The sequence below is a fragment of the Fringilla coelebs genome (genome assembly GCF_963513975.1).
Source record: "Fringilla coelebs genome assembly, contig: SCAFFOLD_343, whole genome shotgun sequence".
Taxonomy (NCBI): Eukaryota; Metazoa; Chordata; class Aves; order Passeriformes; family Fringillidae; genus Fringilla; species Fringilla coelebs.
Genome location: NW_028167473.1, coordinates 41,622 through 60,010, shown reverse-complemented (window position 1 = coordinate 60,010; position 18,389 = coordinate 41,622). Strand labels below are relative to the sequence as shown.

General features: G+C 65.1%; 3 protein-coding genes across 4 annotated transcripts; 2 read left to right on the top strand and 1 right to left on the bottom strand.

Moving 5' to 3' along the window:
* Positions 1 to 2,720: 2,720 nt before the first annotated feature.
* On the top strand, positions 2,721 to 5,329 carry LRFN1 (leucine rich repeat and fibronectin type III domain containing 1; the record flags this gene model as incomplete). The annotated part of the gene is given in 3 exon segments (XM_084227315.1): positions 2,721 to 4,084; positions 4,743 to 5,163; positions 5,165 to 5,329. Coding segments are annotated over 3 exon segments (1,950 nt in total).
* Positions 5,330 to 6,990: 1,661 nt separating this feature from the next.
* On the top strand, positions 6,991 to 7,438 carry SYCN (syncollin; the record flags this gene model as incomplete). The annotated part of the gene is made up of 1 exon (XM_084227316.1): positions 6,991 to 7,438. The coding sequence occupies exon 1, from the start codon at positions 7,040 to 7,042 to the stop codon at positions 7,436 to 7,438; it is 399 nt and encodes a 132-aa protein (XP_084083442.1). The 5' UTR covers positions 6,991 to 7,039.
* A 1,012-nt stretch (positions 7,439 to 8,450) lies between these two features.
* Positions 8,451 to 18,134, bottom strand: PAK4 (p21 (RAC1) activated kinase 4). Of its 2 annotated transcripts, XM_084227313.1 has the most exons (10): positions 18,073 to 18,134; positions 17,715 to 17,775; positions 14,524 to 14,740; positions 12,388 to 12,870; positions 11,312 to 11,692; positions 10,723 to 10,856; positions 10,523 to 10,649; positions 10,316 to 10,441; positions 9,584 to 9,718; positions 8,451 to 9,508 (listed from the first exon to the last, which is right to left on the bottom strand). In XM_084227313.1, exons 3-10 carry the CDS (start codon positions 14,722 to 14,724, stop codon positions 9,353 to 9,355), a joined length of 1,743 nt encoding a protein of 580 aa, XP_084083439.1. In that variant the 5' UTR covers positions 14,725 to 14,740; positions 17,715 to 17,775; positions 18,073 to 18,134; the 3' UTR covers positions 8,451 to 9,352. The 2 variants fall into 2 exon arrangements, with proteins under 2 accessions (XP_084083439.1, XP_084083438.1); XM_084227312.1 differs by having other exon boundaries at positions 10,316 to 10,649.
* Positions 18,135 to 18,389: the final 255 nt, after the last annotated feature.

Below are 18,389 nucleotides of genomic sequence, written 5' to 3'. Positions count from 1 at the left end.
GGGATGTACTGGGATGTACTGGGCTGTGCTGGGCTGCACTGGGCTGTACTGGGCTGTGCTGGGCTGCACTGGGCTGTACTGGGATGTACTGGGCTGTACTGGGCCATTCCAGGATGTGCTGGGCTGTACTGGGATGTACTGGGCTGTACTGGGATGTACTGGGCTGTACTGGGCCATTCCAGGATATGCCGGGCTGTGCTGGGGTGTACTGGGCTGTACTGGGCTGTACTGGGCTGTAATGGGCTGTGCTGGGCTGTACTGGGATGCACTGGGCTGTACTGGGCTGTACTGGGATGTACTGGGCTGTACTGGTCTGTACTGGGCTGAACTGGGATGTACTGGACTGTACTGGGCCATTCTAGGATGTACTGGGATGTACTGGGCTGTATTGGGATGTACTGGGTGTGCACTGGCCTGCACTGGGCTGTACTGGGATGTACTGGGCTGTACTGGGATGTACTGGGCTGTACTAGGCCATTCCAGGATGTACTGGGCTGTACTGGGATGTACTGGGTGTGCACTGGCCTCCACTGGGCTGTACTGGGATGTACTGGGATGCACTGGCCTCTACTGGGCTGTACTGGGCTGCACTGGGCTGTACTGGGATGTACTGGGCTGTACTGGGCCATTCCAGGATGTGCTGGGATGTACTGGGATGTACTGGGATGTATTGGGATGTACTGGGTGTGCACTGGCCTGCACTGGGCTGTACTGGGATGCACTGGGCTGTACTGAGATGTACTGGGCTGTACTGGGCTGTACTGGGCTGTACTGGGCCATGCTGGGATGTACTGGGCTGTACTGGGCCATTCCAGGCTGTACTGGGATGTACTGGGCGTGCACTGGCCTGCACTGGGCTGTACTGGGATGTACTGGGCTGTACTGGGCCATTCCTGAATGTACTGGGATGTACTGGGATGTACTGGGATGTGCTGGGCTGTACTGGGCTGTACTGGGCTGTACTGGGATGTACTGGGCCATGCTGTGCCATGCTGGGCTGTACTGGGTTATACTGGGCTGTGCTGGGATGTACTGGGATGTACTGGGCCATGCTGGGCCATGCTGGGTTGTACTGGGTTATACTGGGCTGTGCTGGGCCATGCTGGGCCGTGCTAGGATGTACTGAGATATACTGGGTTATACTGGGCTGTACTGGGCTGGACTGGGATGTACTGGGCTGTGCTGGGATGTGCTGGGATGTGCTGGGCTGTACTGGGATGTGCTGGGCTGTACTGGGATGTGCTGGGATGTACTGGGCCGTACTGGGCCATGCTGGGCTGTACTGGGATGTGCTGGGTTATACTGGGCTGTGCTGGGCCATGCTGGTGTGTACTGGGATTTATTGGGCCATAGTGGTCCATACTGGGCTGTGCTGGGCCATGCTGGGCCATACTGGTCCATAGTGGTCCATGCTGGGATGTACTGGGCCATACGGGGCCATGCTGGGCCATGCTGGGCTGTACTGGCCCATACTGGTCCATGCTGGGATATACTGGGCCGTACGGGGCCATGCTGGGCCGTGCTGGGATGTGCTGGTCCGTACTGGGTTGTACTGGTCCGTACTGGGCTGTACTGGGCCATGTTACCCTGGAATGGACCCTGTGGGGGATGCTGGGCTGGACTGGGCCGGACTGGGCTGGACTGGGCTGAACTGGGATGAACTGGGCCATGCTGGGCTGAACCAGCTGCTCAGCTGGTCTGTATTGGTCTCTACTGGTCCATACTGGTCTGTACTGGTCCATACTGGTCCGTACTGGTCTGTACTGGTCCATACTGGTCTGTACTGGTCTGTACTGGTACGTACTGGGTCCATACTGGTCCATACTGGTCTGTACTGGTCTGTACTGGTCCGTACTGGTCTGTACTGGTCCGTACTGGTCCGTACTGGTCCGTACTGGTCTGTACTGGTCCATACTGGTCCGTACTGGTCCGTACTGGTCTGTCCCCTGTCCCCACAGGCCCCACGGCGACGCCTGGACAGGACCAACATGGAGCCCTGAGAGGAGGTACTGGGACAACTGGGATCTTACTGGGATCACTGGGATCTTACTGGGACAACTGGGATCTTACTGGGACAGCTGGGATCTCACTGGGGTCTCACTGGGATCTACTGGGATCTCACTGGGGTTTCATGGTGTGCTGTGGGATCTTGCGGGACAGGCAGGATCTACTGGGATCTACTGGGATCCACTGGGCTCTGCTGGGATCCTGGGGATCTCCTGGCATCCTCTGGGGGTCTGTGGGATCTCAGGGGGCTCCGCTGGGATCTACTGGGATCTGTTGGGATCCTGGGGATCCCCTGGGCTCTGCTGGGATCCACTGGGCTCTGCTGGGATCCACTGGGCTCCCCTGAGCTCTGTTGGGATCTGCTGGGATCCTGGGGACCCCCTGGACTCCCCTGGGATCTGCTGGGATCCTGGGGATCTCCTGGGCTCTGCTGGACTCCCCTGGGCTCTGTTGGGATCTGCTGGGATCCTGGGGCTCCCCTGGGCTCCGCTGGGATCCCCTGGGCTCTGCTGGGATCCCCTGGGCTCCCCTGGGCTCCGCTGGGCTCCCCTGGGCTTGGCTGGGATCCCCTGGGCTCCCCTGGACTCCCCGGGGCTCCCCTGGACTCCCCTGGGCTTGGCTGGGATCCCCTGGGATCCCCTGGACTCCCCGGGGCTCCGCCGCGCCGCCCGTGACCCGCCGTTGTTTCCCGGCGCGCAGGCGTGGCCGCGGGGATGGCGAAGCTGCTGGTGCCGCTGGTGATGCTGGGCGCCGTGTCCGGGGCGGGGGTCCCGGTGTCGCCGCCGTCGTCGCCGCGCTGCCCCCCGCGCTGCCTGTGCCCCGCGGCCGCGCCCAGCCCCACGCTGCTGTGCGCCCGCACCGGGCTGCTGGCCGTGCCGCCCAGCCTGGACCGCGGCGCCGTGGAGCTGCGCCTGGCCGACAACTTCATCGGCGCCGTGGGCCGCGCCGACTTCGCCAACATGAGCAGCCTGGTGCACCTGACGCTGTCGCGGAACGGGCTCCGCCGCCTCGCCCCCGGCGCCTTCGCCGACCTGCGGGCGCTGCGGGCGCTGCACCTGGACGGGAACCGGCTGCCGGCGCTGAGCGGGCCGCAGCTGCGCGGGCTGGCCAGCCTGCGCCACCTCATCCTGGCCAACAACCAGCTGGCCGCCATCGACGCCGCCGCCTTCGCCGCCTTCGCCGCCACCGTGGAGGACCTGGACCTGTCGCACAACAACCTGCCGGCGCTGCCCTGGGACGCCGTGGCCGCCATGGGCAGCCTGGCCACGCTGACTCTGGACCACAACCTGCTGGAGCGGGTGCCGGCGGGCGCCGTGGCGCGGCTGCCGCGCCTGGCCCGGCTGGACCTGACGGCCAACCGGCTGCGGGCGCTGCCGCCGGTGCCGGGGCCGCCGGGGCCGGCGCTGGCGGCCGGGGGGAACCCGCTGCACTGCAACTGCGAACTGCTGTGGCTGCGCCGCGTGGCCCAGCCGGGCCGCCTGGAGACCTGCGCCACGCCGGCGCCGCTGGCCGGGCGGCTGCTGGGCGCCGTGCCCGAGGAGGAGCTGACCTGCCGGGCGCCCGCCGTCACCGCCGCGGCCGCGCACCCGCCCGCCGTCACCGAGGGGCAGCCGCTGCGGCTGGGCTGCGCCGCCGTCGGGGACCCGCCGCCCGCGCTGCACTGGCTGGGCCCCGACGGGCGCGTGGTGCAGAACGGCTCCCGGCGCTCGGTGGGCGCCGACGGCTCCCTGGAGCTCCGCGTGGCCACGCTGCGGGACCACGGGGGCTTCACCTGCGTGGCCGCCAACGCCGCGGGCGAGGCGGCGGCGCGCGTGGACGTGGTGGTGGTGCCGCTGCCGGTGCCGCGGGGGGCGCGGGACGGGGACGGGGACGGCGCCGAGGCGGGGCCCGGCCCCTCGGATATGGCCCAGGCGGGCGGCAATGACACCTGGGGAGGGCCCGGGGAGCGGCGGGTGGTGGCGGCCGAGGTGACGGCGTCCTCGGCGCGGATCCGGTGGCTGCCGCAGCGCCACGTGCCCGGCGTGCGCATGGTGCAGATCCAGTACAACAGCTCGGCCGACGACGCCCTGGTCTACAGGTGGGCACCTGGGAGCCCCCGGGCAGGGGTCCTGAGGGGCTGGAAAGGGGCTGGGAGGGGTCTGGGGAAGACCTGGGGTGCACCAGGGGAGTCTGGGGAGAGCTCAAGTGGGTTTGGGGCAGTGCTGGGGAGGTGGGGGGGGGCTTCAAGTGGATTTTGGGGGCTCCAGGGTGGTCTGGGGGAAGCTCAAGGGGGCTTGGGGCAGTGCTGGGGAGGTCGGGGGGCCTTCAAGTGGATTTTGGAGGCGTCTTGGGAGCTCCAGGGTGGTCTGGGGGGCTCCCGGGGCAGGCTCAGCTGGGTTTTGAGAGTCCCTGTGGGGCTCCAGGGGGGATTTAGGAATGATGTGTGTGTCCTGGAGGGTTCAGGGGGGTATTGGGGGGTCCTGGGGGGGGCCTCTGAGGGAATCTGGGGGGTATCAAGGAAATTCTGCATGTCTGGGGGGCTTCAGGGGGGTCCCTGGCACGGTCCTAGGGGCGCTCAGGAGGGTCCTGGGGAGTCTTCGAGGTGTCTGGGGGGGGATTGAGGAGGCGTTTGGGAGATCCTGGGACTCTCTGAGGGGTCCTGGGTGGGTTTTCTGCTCCCTGCGGTGGGGGGGGGGGGCGAAAGGGGGGTGCCGGGGCCTCGCCCCTCCCCCGACTCCCCCTCACCCCCTCCCCAGGTTGTTGCCCCCCTCCAGCCGCACCTTCGTGCTGCGGGACTTGGCCCCGGGGCGCCAGTACGAGCTCTGCGTGTCCGCGCTGCGCGTGGCCGGGGACCCCCCCGCCGCCCCCCGCCCGCTCGGCTGCGTCTCCTTCGCCACGGCCGCCGCCCCTCCGGGCTGCTCGGCGCCGCCCCGGCCCCACTTCCTGGGGGGCACCGTCATCATCGTCATCGGCGCCGCCATCGCCGCCTCCGTGCTCGTCTTCATCCTCATCCTCACGGCGCGCTGGAAGGCGGCGGCGGGGGCGCGGCGCCCCCCGCCCGCGCTCACCAGCGTCTGCTCGCAGACCAACGGCGGCCCGCGGCCCGCCGAGACCCCCGAGCTGCCCCCGCTGCCCCCGCTGCCCCCGGCGGCGGCGGGCGGGGGTCCCGCGGCGGCGGGGGGGGGCGCGGGGGTTGTTCCCCAGCCACAGCTACCCCCGGCGGGCGCGGCCGCGGCGCCACGGGTCCCTGCCGCGGCTGGACGCGCCCGAGGGGAGCCCCCTGGGACCCCCCCTGCGCCCCTCCTTCGGCAGCACCCACTGGATGCTGGAGAGCACCGTCTGAGGGGGGGGGGGCGGTGGGAACCCCCCCGACCCCCTCTCGGCAGCACCCACTGGGACCCCCCCAAATCCTCTTGGGGGGGGGGCGGCATTGGGACCCCCCCTCCCCTCCCGGGTGGTCCCGAGTGACCAAACGCAGCCCCGGCGGCTCTTGGCGGGGGGGGGTTGGGGGCGTCCCGGGAGCCCCCCCGGACCCGTCTGGGGTCCCCCGTGGGTGCCGCCAGGTGTTCCCCCCGCCGCCCTGGGGGTACCTGTATGCAAACCTCCCCCCCGAAAATCCCGCCCGCGTGGGGACCCCCGGCACTTGCGGGCGGCGCGACACGCGTGGGGGCCGCGACGGGGACCCCCCCCCCGCCCCCAACCGCCCCCCGAATCGCGCGTGGCGTGTCCGGAAAATCCTGCGGCTCTCCCCACGCGTGTGTCCCCCCTCAGTCCCCCCGAGATGCGCACTTGGGACTTGTGTGTGTGCGCCCCAAAATTCGTGTGCCCCCCCCGCCCCCGCCCCACGCGCGTGCCCGGCCCGCCCCCCCCGCGGTGCCTTCGGCCGGGCCGGGGGGGCCCCGCGCACGCCCCCGACATCTCTGCACAGATGACACGAGACCCGCAGCCCCCTCCCCCCAAAAACCCCCCCCCGTGGGGATGGGGGGGGGCAAAAAAGGGGGGGGCCTCCCCGGATGCCTGGGGACCCCCCCCCGTGTGTCCCTCCCGTGGCCTCTGCCCCCCCCCCGCCCCCCAAAACTCGACCCGGGGGTTCCTATCTGGCTGGTCTGGATAACCCTGGGGGGGCGCCCCCAGCCCCCCCACCCATTTCCCTCCCAGCCCCATTTTTCCCCCCCCTCACCCCAAAATGCCTCAGCTCCTCCCCATGTCTCCCCCCTCCCCAAAACGCCGCCCCCCCACCAGCCGCCCCCCTCGGGCCCCCGCAGTGTTTAACACGAGTTTTTACATTAAAAACCTGTGGCCCCCCCGGGGCAGAAACACGAGTGTGAATTCGGGGGGTGGGCTCTGTATTTTGGGGCTGGGGGGGTGTCTCTGCTCGGGGCAGGGGGTTTCATTTCCTGGGGGGCGTCCCAGCCCAGTGCGAGCCCCCCCCAAGGCTCTCCCACCCCGTCGGTCCCCCCCCGCCAAAAGCCCCGCAATGTGGGCGGGCCAGAACTATGCTAATGAGGCAACAGTCCCCGCCCCCTGCGGTTGCCATGGTGACCGTCTCGTGGATCTCAGCGGCCCCAGGACGACACCATAAATATGCAAATAAGGGGCGGAGCATAACAGCAAAAATTATGCACTCATTTGCATACAGAACACTTGGGTCCCGGCCTGGCCTTGGGGGGCCGGGGGGGGGGGCAGGGGGAGGGGCTGCACACCTTGTACCCCCCCTCACCTGTGTCACTTCCCATGGTGGGGAGGGGGCTGCAGACCTTGGAACCCCCCCTCCTCCTTTCGTGTCCCTTCTCCCCACACCTGTGTCCTTCCCATGGCAGGGGAGGGGGGCTGCAGACCTTGGGGCCCCCCACCTGTGTCCCTTCCCACGCCGAGCAGGGCCGGGGGGCTGCACACCTGGGCTGCGCCCCCCATACCCGCGTCCCTTCCCGGGGAGCCGCCACACACACCTGCGTCCCCTCCCAGGTGCGCCCCGCCCGCCGGCCTTGGGCCGGGCTATAACCGCCGCAGCAAGGGGCAGGGAGGTGACAGCAGGGGACAGGAGGTGACAGCGATGCTGGCGCTGCTGGTGACGCTGCTGGCCGTGCTGGGGGGCCGGGGGGTGGGCGCGCAGTGCCCCTCGCCCGCCCAGCTGCGCCCCGCCAACGGCACCCGGCTCTGCGCGCTGCTCTTCGCCGACGACAGCCCCTACTACGACCGGTGCTGCGCCGGGGCCGCGCTGGAGGTGCCGCCGGACACCGACCTGCCCTACCTGCCCCACGGCTGGGCCGGCCGCGCCTCCTCGCTCGTGGTGGGCGCTCGCTGCGAGCTCACCGTGTGGTCGCGCCGGGCCAAGGAGGGCAACACGCGGCGCTTCGGCGCCGGAGCGGTGCCGCGGCTGCAGGAGGTGCGGCGGGGGCTCTTCCACGACTGGAACGACGCCATCCGAGCCCTGTACTGCACCTGCAAGTGAGGGCAGGGCGGCGGGGGGACATGGGGTGGTGGCGGCGGGGGACAGCAGGCTGCAGGAGGTGCGGCGGGGGCTCTTCAGGTGTTAGAGCGACGCCATCCGAGCCCTGTACTGCACCTGCAAGTGAGGGCAGGGCGGCGGCGGGGACACGGGTCAGCACGGGTCAGCACGGGCCAGTGTGGGTCAGCACGGGCCAGTGTGGGTCACCGTGACCCAACACGGGTCAGGATGTGCCAACACGGGTCACTGTGACCTGGCATGGGTCAGGACATGCCAGCGTGGGTCAGGACGTGCCAACACGGGTCACTGTGACCTGGCGTGGGTCAGGACGTGCCAGTGTGGGTCAGGACGTGCCAGCGTGGGTCACCGTGACCTGGCGTGGGTCAGGATGTGCCAGTGTGGGTCAGGACGTGCCAGCGTGGGTCACCGTGACCTGGTGTGGGTCAGGATGTCACCGCGAGCCAACACGAGTCAGCGCGGGTCAGCCTGAGTCAGCGTGGGCCGAACTGTCCTCACGCGGGCCAAGATGAGCCAACACAAACCAACGCTGGCACGGGCCACGATTCACCGTCAGGGGCCGAGCCAAGCCAAGCCGAGCCAAGCCGAGCCAAGGTGAGCCAGCACTGGCGAAGATTCACCATTAAGGACCAAGCCAAGCCAACCTGGGCCGACCCAAGCCAAGCCAAGCCGAGCCGAGCCGAGCCAAGCTGGGCCAACATGAGCCAGCACTGGCCAAGATTCTCCATTAAGGACCAAGCCAAGCCAAGCCAGGCCAACATGAACCAACCTGGGCCGAGCCAAGCCAAGCCAAGCTGAGCCGAGCCGAGCCCCCCCTGCCCCTCCTGCAGCCAATAAAGCCCTGAGGGAGCAGCAGCTCCTGCCTGGGGGTCCTTTATTGGGGAGGGGGTGTCTCCACGCTCCATGGGCATGTCAGGGGGGTCCTTTACTGGGGAGGGGGTGTCCCCACGCCAGAGGTGCCCCCCACCCCCCAAAGAAGCACACAGCACACGGCGGGTCCAAAAGGACACGTGTAATTTGGGGGGGCCCCGTGTCCCCCCGGGGCCCCCCCGTCCCGCGCGGTACAAAACCCGACCATATAAATATCACTTTGTTAAAAAACAAACCCGAGGGGGCACGGGGGGAGTTCCGGGGGGAAGGAACTGACCACAAACACCCCAAAATCAACAAAAACGGGCGAGGAAGGCGCGGGGGAGGGACACGCCCCGAATCAGTAGTGTGGTGTGGTGGGGGGAGGGGAGGGGCTGTAGTTTCAGGGACCCCCTCCCTCACAGAGATGTTGGGGGGCCACACCCCAGTGCCCGAATTGGGTAGAAAAGAGAGGGTTAAAAAAACACAAAAAAAAGGGGGGAATGCCCCAAAATGGGTCCCAAAGGCAGGAGGGACCAGAAGGAGCCCGAATCTCTGGGGGGACAGCTCCTCCCCTGCCCCCCCAAAATCTCTGCTTTGGGGGTCCCCAGCTCAGTAGTACAGGTTGGGGGGGGGCGGTGTCCCCCAGAACATCCCAGTCCTGCTCCAGTTTGGGGGTGCTGCTGAGGAGGAGGAGCAGGAGGGGGCCAGGGGTCTCCCCCGGGCCAGGGGAGGGTCTCCCCTGGCGCAGGGTGGCTCTCCCCTGGGGTTGGGGGGGTCTCCCCCGGCGCAGGGTGGTTCTCCTCCAAGGCAGGGGGGGTCTCCCCCTGGATGGGAGGGTCTCCCCCGGGGCAGAGGGGGGTCTCCCCTGGTGCAGGGAGGTTCTCCCCCGGGGCAGGGGGGTTCTCCCCCGGGGCAGGGGGGTTCTCCCCCGGGGCAGGGTGGTTCTCCTCCAAGGCAGGGGTGTCTCCCCCGGGGCAGGGGGGTCTCCCCCGGGGCAGGGGGGTCTCCCCCGGTGCAGGGAGGGGTCTCCCCCGGGGCGGGGGGGTCTCACCGCAGCCGGTGCTGCCGCATGAGGGGAACGATGCAGGCGGGGGGCCCCGCCACGCCCAGGAAGGGGTGGCGCAGCAGCTCCGGGGCGCTCGCCCGCTGCGCCGGGTCCCGCACCAGCATCCGCTCCAGGAACCCCTTCAGGGATGGGGACACCTGGGGGGACAAAAGGGGGGGTGTGAGACCACCCCCGGGGCTCCCCAGAAATGGGGAGGACCCCCCCCGAGTTACCTTGTGGCCGTTCTTGAGCCGGGGGGGAAGGTTGTCCCGGATCAGCTTCATGGCTTTGAGGGGGGGCTCGTTGAAGTAAGGGGGTTCCCCATCCACCATCTCGATGACCATCACCCCCAGAGACCAGATGTCCACCTGAGGGGGGCACAGTCACCCCAAATATGAGGAGGGGGTTATGGGGGAGCCCCTCAAACCCACTCCATGTCCCCACTCCCAAATATACAGCATCCAGATTGGGGGGGGGTCTGCTGGGGAGCCCAGTTGTAGCCCCTCAAATATATGCTGGGTACCCTTAAACCCACCCTGTTCTCCCTAAACCCACCCTGGGCACCCTCAAACCCACCCTGAGCAACCCTAAACCCACCCTGTTCTCCCTAAACCCACCCTGGGCACCCTCAAACCCACCCTGGGAAAAGCTAAACTGATTCCAAACCCACCCTGAGCACCCCTGAACCCGTTCCAAACCCACCCTGTTCTCCCTAAACCCACCCTGGGCGCCCTCAAACCCACCCTGGGTACCCTCAAACCCACCCTGAGCACCCTCAAACCTGTTCCAAACCCCCCCTGTTCTCCCTAAGCCCACCCTGGGCACCCTCAAACCCATCCCAACCTCCCCACAAGCCGCCTCAAGGTGGCAGAGAAAGCAGGAGATGAACCTGGGGACCCACACACCCCAAACCCCCCGAAACCCACCCTAAACACCCCCTAAGCTCCCCCAGACCCCCGACCCACCTCTGGGCCGTAGGGCAGGCGGGAGATGAGCTCAGGGGCCATCCAGTACGGGGTCCCCACCAGGGACTTGCGCCGTGGCACGTCCTTGTTCACTTGGGCACAGAACCCAAAATCCGAGAGCTTCACCTGCCAGCGGGGACGGGGCGGGTCAGGCCGGGATCCCAAAGGGTTGGGGGGATTTTTGGGGGGATTTTTGGGGGTCCCTACCCGCCCGTCGTGCGTCAGGAGGATGGAGTCGCTCTTGATGTCGCGGTGGATGACGCCCTGGGCGTGCAGCACGGCGAGCGCCCGCAGCACCGAGCGGCACACGGCCGCGATCTGCTCCTCCGACATCCTGGGGAGGGCAGCTGTCACCACCCTGCCACCACCCCCTGCCACACCGCCCCCTGCCCCCCTGCCACACCCACCTGGTGTGGGTGACGATGTCCGTCAGGGCGCCGCCCTCCAGGAACTCCATCACCACCCAGAGCTCGTCGCCCACCAGGTAACTGTTGTACATCTCCACCACGTTCTCGTGCTGGTGGTCCCGCATGATCACCACCTGCCCGGGAGGGGGACACGGGCATGGGGGCCTGGCACTGTCCCTGGGGGTCCCCAGGGCATCAGGAGGTCCCTGCTGGGCCACCAAGAGGGCTTTGAGGGGCTTGGAGAGGGTCATGAGGGTCTCCTGAGGGATCCAAGGAGCTCCGGAGAGTCTCTGAAGTTCCCTCCCCGAGGGTCCCCAAGGCTCTCAGGGGGTCCCCAAGGCTCTCAAAGGGTCCCCAGGGCTCTCAAAGGGTCCCTAGATCTCTCAAAGGGTCCCCACATCTCTCAGGGGGTCTCCAGGGTTCTCAGGGGGTTCCCAAGGCTCTCAGGGGGTCCCCAAGGCTCTCAGGGGTTCCCCAAGGCTCCCAGGGGTTCCCTAAGGCTCTCAAAGGGTCCCCAAGGCTCCCAGGGGTTCCCCAAGGCTCCCAGGGGGTCCCCCAGGCTCCCGGGGGTCCCCAGGGCTGCCCTCACCTCGTTGAAGAGCAGCTCCCGCCGCTGCTGCTTGCGCAGGTCCATCTTCTTGACGGCCACGAGCTTGCCGGAGCCGCGCACGGTGGCGATGCACACCACGCCCGTGGAGCCCTCGCCGATCTTGATGAAGTTGTCCAGGTAGGTGCGGGGGTCCCCGGGGTCCACCACCATCTGCAGCGCCGCCCGGAACTGCTCGTGGGACACGCGCTGCGGCCCCCCCGCCGGGGCGGGCGCGGGGCCGGGGGCGCGCGGCGGCGGCTCCGGGGCCGGGGGAGGCGGCTCCGGGGCTTTGGGGCGCGGCGGGCCGGGGGCCTGGGGGGCGCCCGTGGGGACCGGCCCGTTGGGGGTCACCTCCTGAGGGCGTCCCGTGTGGGGCTCGGCCTGTGGGGACGGGGGAAAGGGGGTGTCAGCCCCCGAATTCCCATGGGAATGTCAGGGGCTGGAGGGAGTGAGGAGGAGGAGGAGGAGGAGGAGGAGGAGGAGGAGGAGGAGGAGGAGGAGGAGGAGGAGGAAGAGACTCAGGAGGCACAGAGGCAGCACCGGGAGGGAAGCATGGAGCTGGGGGCCTCGAGGATGCCCCAATTCCAACGGGGACAAGGGAAGCTGTGAGGAAGAGGAGCTGCTTCTGAGGAAGAAGAGAAGAGGCAGAACGAGGAAGAGGAAACTGTTTGGGTGCCAAGGACGCAGCAGTGGCAGGGGAGGCGGTGGCACGTCCCCATTCTGGGGAGGAAGAGGAGCAGAGGAGCCGCTTCTGAGAAAGAACAGGACAAGCACAGTGAGGATGAGAAAGCACAAGAAGAAAAAGCAGAAAATGAAGAAGAAGAAGCAGAGGAAGAAGAAGCAGAAGAAGGAGGAGAAGAAAAAAAAGAAGGAGGAAGAGGAGAAGGAGAAGAAGAAGAAGAACAAGAAGAGGAAACTGCTCCAGAGCCAAGGACGAGGCTGGGGAAGGAAGCTGCTGCCAATCCCAGCGGAAGCCGCGAGGAAGAGGAGCAGAGGAGCCGCTCTGGAAGAGGAAGGAGAGCAGCAACAAGAAGAGGAAGAGCAGGACGAGGACAGGCCTGGGCACACCCCTTTACCTGGGCACTGCCCCCCGGCCCGGGGTCGGTGTCAGCACGGGGGTAGGTGTGGAAGGGGCGTCCGGGCGCCGTCTTCAGCCCCGCTCCGGGCGCGCCGGGGATCTCGGGGGGCCGCAGGTCGGGCCCCGAGAGCGGGCGCTGCTCGCGGGCCGGGGGCCGCGGGGGCCCCTCTCCGGCCGAGCTGGATTTGGGGCGGCCCCCGGGGGGGTGGGGGTGAGCGTGGGGGTCCTCCCGGGGCTGGGGCTGGGGGCTGGGCTCCGGCTCCCCGCGGCGGCTCTTGGTGGGCTCCGGGCGGGAGCGGGGGGCTCCCGGGGCCAGGCCGTTCTCCGGGGGGGGCCGGGAGGGGCAGGGGGGGCTGTCCCGGCGCAGGGAGTTGGAGCGGGACACGGACACGGCCGCCAGCTCGTCCAGGAGCCACGCCAGGGTCCGGTCCCGGCCCCCGGGGGTCCCATCCCGGGTGCCTTTGGAGCCGCGCACGATGGGCTGCGGGAAGGGGGGGAAACACACGGAGGGAAACGGGGGGAAAAGGGAAAAAAACAACAGAAAGGTGACATGGAACGGCTGCAGGAGGGTGGTGGGATGGGCAGAGGGGAGGAGGTTTGGCTGGGGAGAGTCCCAGAGCCCCACACGAGCCTGGGTGCTCCCCAGGGATTGGGGTGTAGCCTCGTTGGGAGGGTCCTAAAATATTGGGGGACTTGATGGGGTGGGAATTGGGGGGATGTGGGAATATGGGGGGATGTGGGAATGGGGGGGGATGTGGGAATGGGGGGAGATGTGGGGATATGGGGGGATGTGGGAATGGGGGGATGTGGGAATACGGGGGGATGTGGGAATGGGGGGGGATGTGGGAATACGGAGGGATGTGGGAATATGGGGGGATGTGGGAATGGGGGGGGATGTGGGGATATGGGGGGATGTGGGAATATGGGGGGATGTGGGGATATGGGGGGATGTGGCGATATGGGGGGATGTGGGAGTATGGGGGGATGTGGGAATATGGGGGGAGATGTGGGAATATGGGGGGATGTGGGAATATGGGGGGATGTGGGAATGGGGGGGGGATGTGGGAGTATGGGGGGATGTGGGAATATGGGGGGATGTGGGAACGGGTGGGGATGTGGGAGTATGGGGGGATGTGGGAATATGGGGGATGTGAGAATGGGGGAACTAAACCACTGAGAACACACACAATGGGGAAGAGATCAGATGGGCTGGTTCCAGGTGTGGGGAAGGGTCCCACCGGGGGATCCCTGTCCTGGGGGACTCAGTCATCACCTCCCCTCCCTGCCCCCAGACCCCCAAATTCCTCCCAGTTTGACCCCAAAGAGCATCCAGGACACCCTTACATACTCCAAGACCCCAAATTCCCCCAAACCCACCCCAGGGACTGAATGAGCCCCCCCCTCCTCCCTCCCTGCACCAAGATCCCCAAATCCCCTGGTCCATAACTCCCCCAATTTGCCTTTTTGGGAGGCAGGAAAGACAAGGGGACCCAGCTCCACCTCCCTGACCCACAAATCCCTCCCAGTTTGCCTTTTTGGGATGTAGGAAAGACAAGGGGACCCAGCTCCACCTCCCTGACCCACAAATCCCCCCCCAGTTTGCCTTTTTGGGATGTAGGAAAGACAGGGGGACCTAGCTCCCACCTCCCTGACCCACAAATCCCTCCTAATTTGGCTTTTTGGGATGTAGGAAAGACATGGGGACCCAGCTCCCACCGCCCTGACCCACAAATCCCTCCCAATTTGGCTTTTTGGGAGGCAGGAAAGACAAGGGGACCCAGCTCCCACCTCCCTGACCCACAAATCCCCCCCCAGTTTGCCTTTTTGGGAGGCAGGAAAGACAGGGGGACCTAGCTCCCACCTCCCTGACCCACAAATCCCCCCCAGTTTGCCTTTTTGGGAGGTAGGAAAGACACAGGGACCCAGCTCCCACCGCCCTGACCCACAAATCCCTCCCAATTTGCCTTTTTGAACGTCTGCCAACCCGTTACCCGCTCCACACCCCCCAAATATTGAACAACCCCAAAACGCCCGTATCCCAAACCCCCCAAACCGCCCCCATTTCAACCCCAAAGAGCACCCAGCCCCCCAAGACCCCGTTTGGGCACCCCCCGACCCCCGACGCCCTCCGCACCTTGTGGGCGCCGCGGATGGCGGTGATGCAGGCGGGGTCCACGAGGGGCTTGGGGCGCCGGGCCGACTCCTCCAGCAGCCCCTGCCACTGGCGGGGCAGCCCCGTGAAGCGCTGCTCCGAGGGGTCGTAGCCCGTGTGCACCCGGTGCTCGAAGTTGGACGGCGCCGAGATCTCCACGCGCTTCTTCTTCTTGGAGAACATGGCCCGGGACGCGCTCCTGGCAACGGGAACGGGGCACAGGACCCCCGAGTCATGGGGTGGGGAACGGGGGCTGGCAGCAGGAATGGTGTCAGGCCCCGAAATCCAGCCCTGGGAACGGGAACAGCTCCTGAAATCTGGTCCCAGGAGTGGGATCAGTGCCCAAACCCCACAGTTAGAATGGAATAAATTGGGATTTATTCCGATCCCAAAAGCTGTTGGGATGAAACACGTTGGGATGGACGGGGCCAGCCCCAAAATTCCGCTGCTGGAATGGGTTTTGTCCATCCACTGACCGCTTCTGTCCGACATCCCCCTCTTTTATCCAATTACTTCCCATTTTTCCCCCGAGTCCAAGCTTGGAGACACCAGAAATTCCCACTTGGAAATGGGATTAACCCTTTAACCAGACCTGAGCCAACAAACGGATCTGAAACGCCCAAAAAGCCACAAAAAAATCTGCTTTTCCTGGGATCCCAGCTCTGGGGCACCATCCCAGGGTTTGGCTGGTTTCATTCCCTGTTTTTCCACGTTTTTCCTGCAGTTTCCAGGCCGAGAATGACCTGAGCTGGGAGGGTTTTGGGACTGTGATCCCAGTGGGGGCACAAATCCCATGGGAATGCCCCCAAAATCCCAGGGATCCTCGGTGGGTCCATTTTTCCCACTTTCACTGCTTTTCCTGGTGGCAATTTTCCCATTTCCTCCCATTTTTTCCCAGCTCCTCGGCTCTGTCCCATTTTCCAGGCTCCAGAATCCCACTGCTTCCAAGGTTTTCTCACTGCTTTTCCCAATCTTGGAGAGTTTCTTCTTAAATCAATGATCCAATCATGAAGTTTTTCTCCTCCTCCACTTTGAGGCCAGCCAAAAGCTGTCACAATTCCGTGTTTTCTCCGTTTTCCCTGCTCATCCCAAGCTGATCCCTCCTTCCACCTTCCTCGGACACCACTGGGATCCTCCCCGGATTGCCAAAATCCCATTTTTGGACGGGAAATTCCCCTGGTTTGGGGAAATTCGCAGCTGAGTTGGGAGTGGGAGGGTTAAAATCCGCTGCATTTGGGCTCTTCCTGCTGGAGCTCCATGGGAAATATCCGAGGATGCTCCAGGCCAGCCAGGATGTCGGGGAGCTGCAGTGTCTGGAGCTTCTGGAGACCGAATCCACGGGATTTCACCCCAAAACCCTTCCTTTTTTTTCAGATGGTTGTGGAAAAACTGGCGGCACTTGGCGGGGGCAGAGAGGTCCTGAGGAATTCCAGAGGGCGGGATGGGGGCCAGGAGGGGGTGAAATGATTCCCCAGCCCTTCCCAGGCTGCATTCCTGGGATCCCAGCGGGGTTTAATTAGTTACCAATTAACAAGGAACCCAACCCGCAACAGGCAGAAGATAATCTCCAGTTTTCCCCAAAATTCCCAACAAAATCCCACAAACTGCCCCCAAAATCGGCGGCATTCAGGTTGGGTCCTGGTGGGAATTGTGCTCCCCACAAAGGGGTCAGAATTCCCAGGAAAACTAGGCTGGGAAAGAGCTGGAATCCCAGGAAGGGGCTGGAATCCCAGGATTCCCACAAAAGGTCAGAATTCCCGGGAAAATGAGGCTGGGAAAGGGCTGGAATCCCGGGATCCCCACAGAGGGGTCTGAATTCCCAGGAAAGCCAGGCTGGGAGAGGGCTGGAATCCCAGGAAGGGGCTGGAATCCTGGGATTCCCACAGAGGGGTCAGAATTCCCGGGAAAATGAGGCTGGGAAAGGGCTGGAATCCCAGGATTCCCACAAAAGGTCAGAATTCCCGGGAAAGCCAGGCCGGGGCCGGAGCGGTCCGGCCGAGACAGGCGGGTTGGACTGGCCCAGCTGGATCTGCCGGAGGAGGAGGAGGAGGAGGAGGAAGAGGAGGAGAAGCGTCGGCCTTTGCCCCGGAGGAATCCCGGAATTCCAGGAATCTGGGGCCTCCAAAGCTCACAAAAACCCGGGAAGGGAAGCAGGAGATCCGAGGGAAACAAACGCTCCGAGCTCCCGGGAAAACCGGGACGGGAGGGAAGGGGGGAGAGGAAGGGGAAACGTGCAAAAGGAAGAGGAAAAAGAGGGATTCTGGCGGAATTCCGCCCTTTTCCTGCAGCAGGAAGCTTCCCCCGAGCTGGAAGTGCAGGGAGAGGGAGGGAGGGAGGTCGGGAATCTCTGGCTCGGGGCGAGGGAAAGGCCAATTAACGAGGATCCAATTAATCAGTAACGATCCCGTCCATCCATAACCACCCTGGCGCCCAAAAATTCCAGGAAAATGGCAAATCCCTCGCGAGGCTGGGTCGGGAGCACCTCCAGGAAACCCAGATATTCCTGCCGGGGCTCTCATCCCACGGGAAACGAACAAATTAAACGATCAGTCAAGGCCAGGGCCAGGAACATCCTTGGAATTTCTTCCTGGAAACTCTGCAGAAATCCCTGCTCGTCCCGTGGCTGCTAAGGAGATGCTGGTGGCCAAATTCCCAACTTTTTCACCCAAAACCCAACAGGGAATGGCGGCAGGGGGAACTTTTTGGCCATTTCCAGAGGATTGTTGCCTCTTTTCCCCGTCTGGGTATTCCCCACAAACCCAATTCCCACTTATTTCCAAGCCGACCGTGGGCCAACCACTCTATCCCACCATCACTTATTTCAAAATTCACTAAATTTCAGGCAAAACGCAACTAAAGCCCAAATCCTGAGGTTCTTTTTAAAATTTTTTCCCCCTACTTTGCCATTGAGGAACGGCGACAGGAGCATCACAAAAAAAAAAAAAAAAACAGTGGGGACGGCAATTTCCCTTCCTGCTGTGCCAAAATTGGGGGGAAAACGCTGTTTTTGAGGAGTTTGGACATTCCTGAGCAATTCCAGCGCCCCTCCGCCCCCAAATCCACAGGGAAAACCCATCCCAGGGCTCTGGGGCTGGACAGGGCCGTGGAGAGGAGACCCCCAAATCCCCGAGGGATCGGAAATTCCGGGAATTAACTCTGGCTTCGTTTCCTACCTTCCACCAAGGGAAAACTTTCCTGCCTCAGCTCCGCGTTCCGGGTCCTCCGCTCAAAGTGCTGCAGGGGAAGAAGTGAATTCCCTCAGGAGGAGCCCCGAGCTGCCCTTTTGGGGAGTTTTTTGGGTTTTTTTTTAGGGCGGGGGGCGCTTGGATCCATATCCCCAATCCCAGAGCCGCCCCAGGTTGCTGCTGCTGCCGCCCCTCAGGCAGTTTGGGGAGGCTCAAACTACCCCCAAGCCCACCCTCCTCCATCACCGAGTAACCCCTTGGCTTTGGGGGGGTCTCCCAATCCCCCCGAGATCCCCAAACCCGCCCCGAGCGCCCCCGGCCGCCCCCGGGCCCCCTCAGGCCTCACTCGGCCGCCGCCGCCGCCATGTTGGGATCCAGGTACATCCGGGTCCTCCCACGCCCGCGTCGCCGCGGCGACAGACCACGCCCTTGAGGGGCGGGGACACGGGCGGGTGGGTGGGGCGAGCCATATATGGGCAAGAGGGAGGAGAATGGAGAGCCAAATATGGGTAAGAGGCGTGGCCTAAGGTGGGGAACGGTTTTGGGGCGGGGTTTATAGAGGGAGGGGCGGGACCTAACGCGGAAGTTGCTGCTGAGGGGGCGGGTCTCTAACGATCTGTTGCTGTTGACCAATCACCGCGCGAATCGCGGAGATTGGCATCT

Coding starts and splice junctions, on each gene's coding strand:
- PAK4 (XM_084227312.1), bottom strand. CDS start 14,724: ATGTTCTCCAAGAAGAAGAAGCGCGTGGAGATCTCGGCGCCGTCCAAC. Junction 10,857..11,311: donor GGGAGCTGCTCTTCAACGAG/GTGAGGGCAGCC, acceptor CCTCCCGGGCAG/GTGGTGATCATGCGGGACCA. Junction 9,719..10,315: donor GCCTGCCCTACGGCCCAGAG/GTGGGTCGGGGG, acceptor TGCCCCCCTCAG/GTGGACATCTGGTCTCTGGG.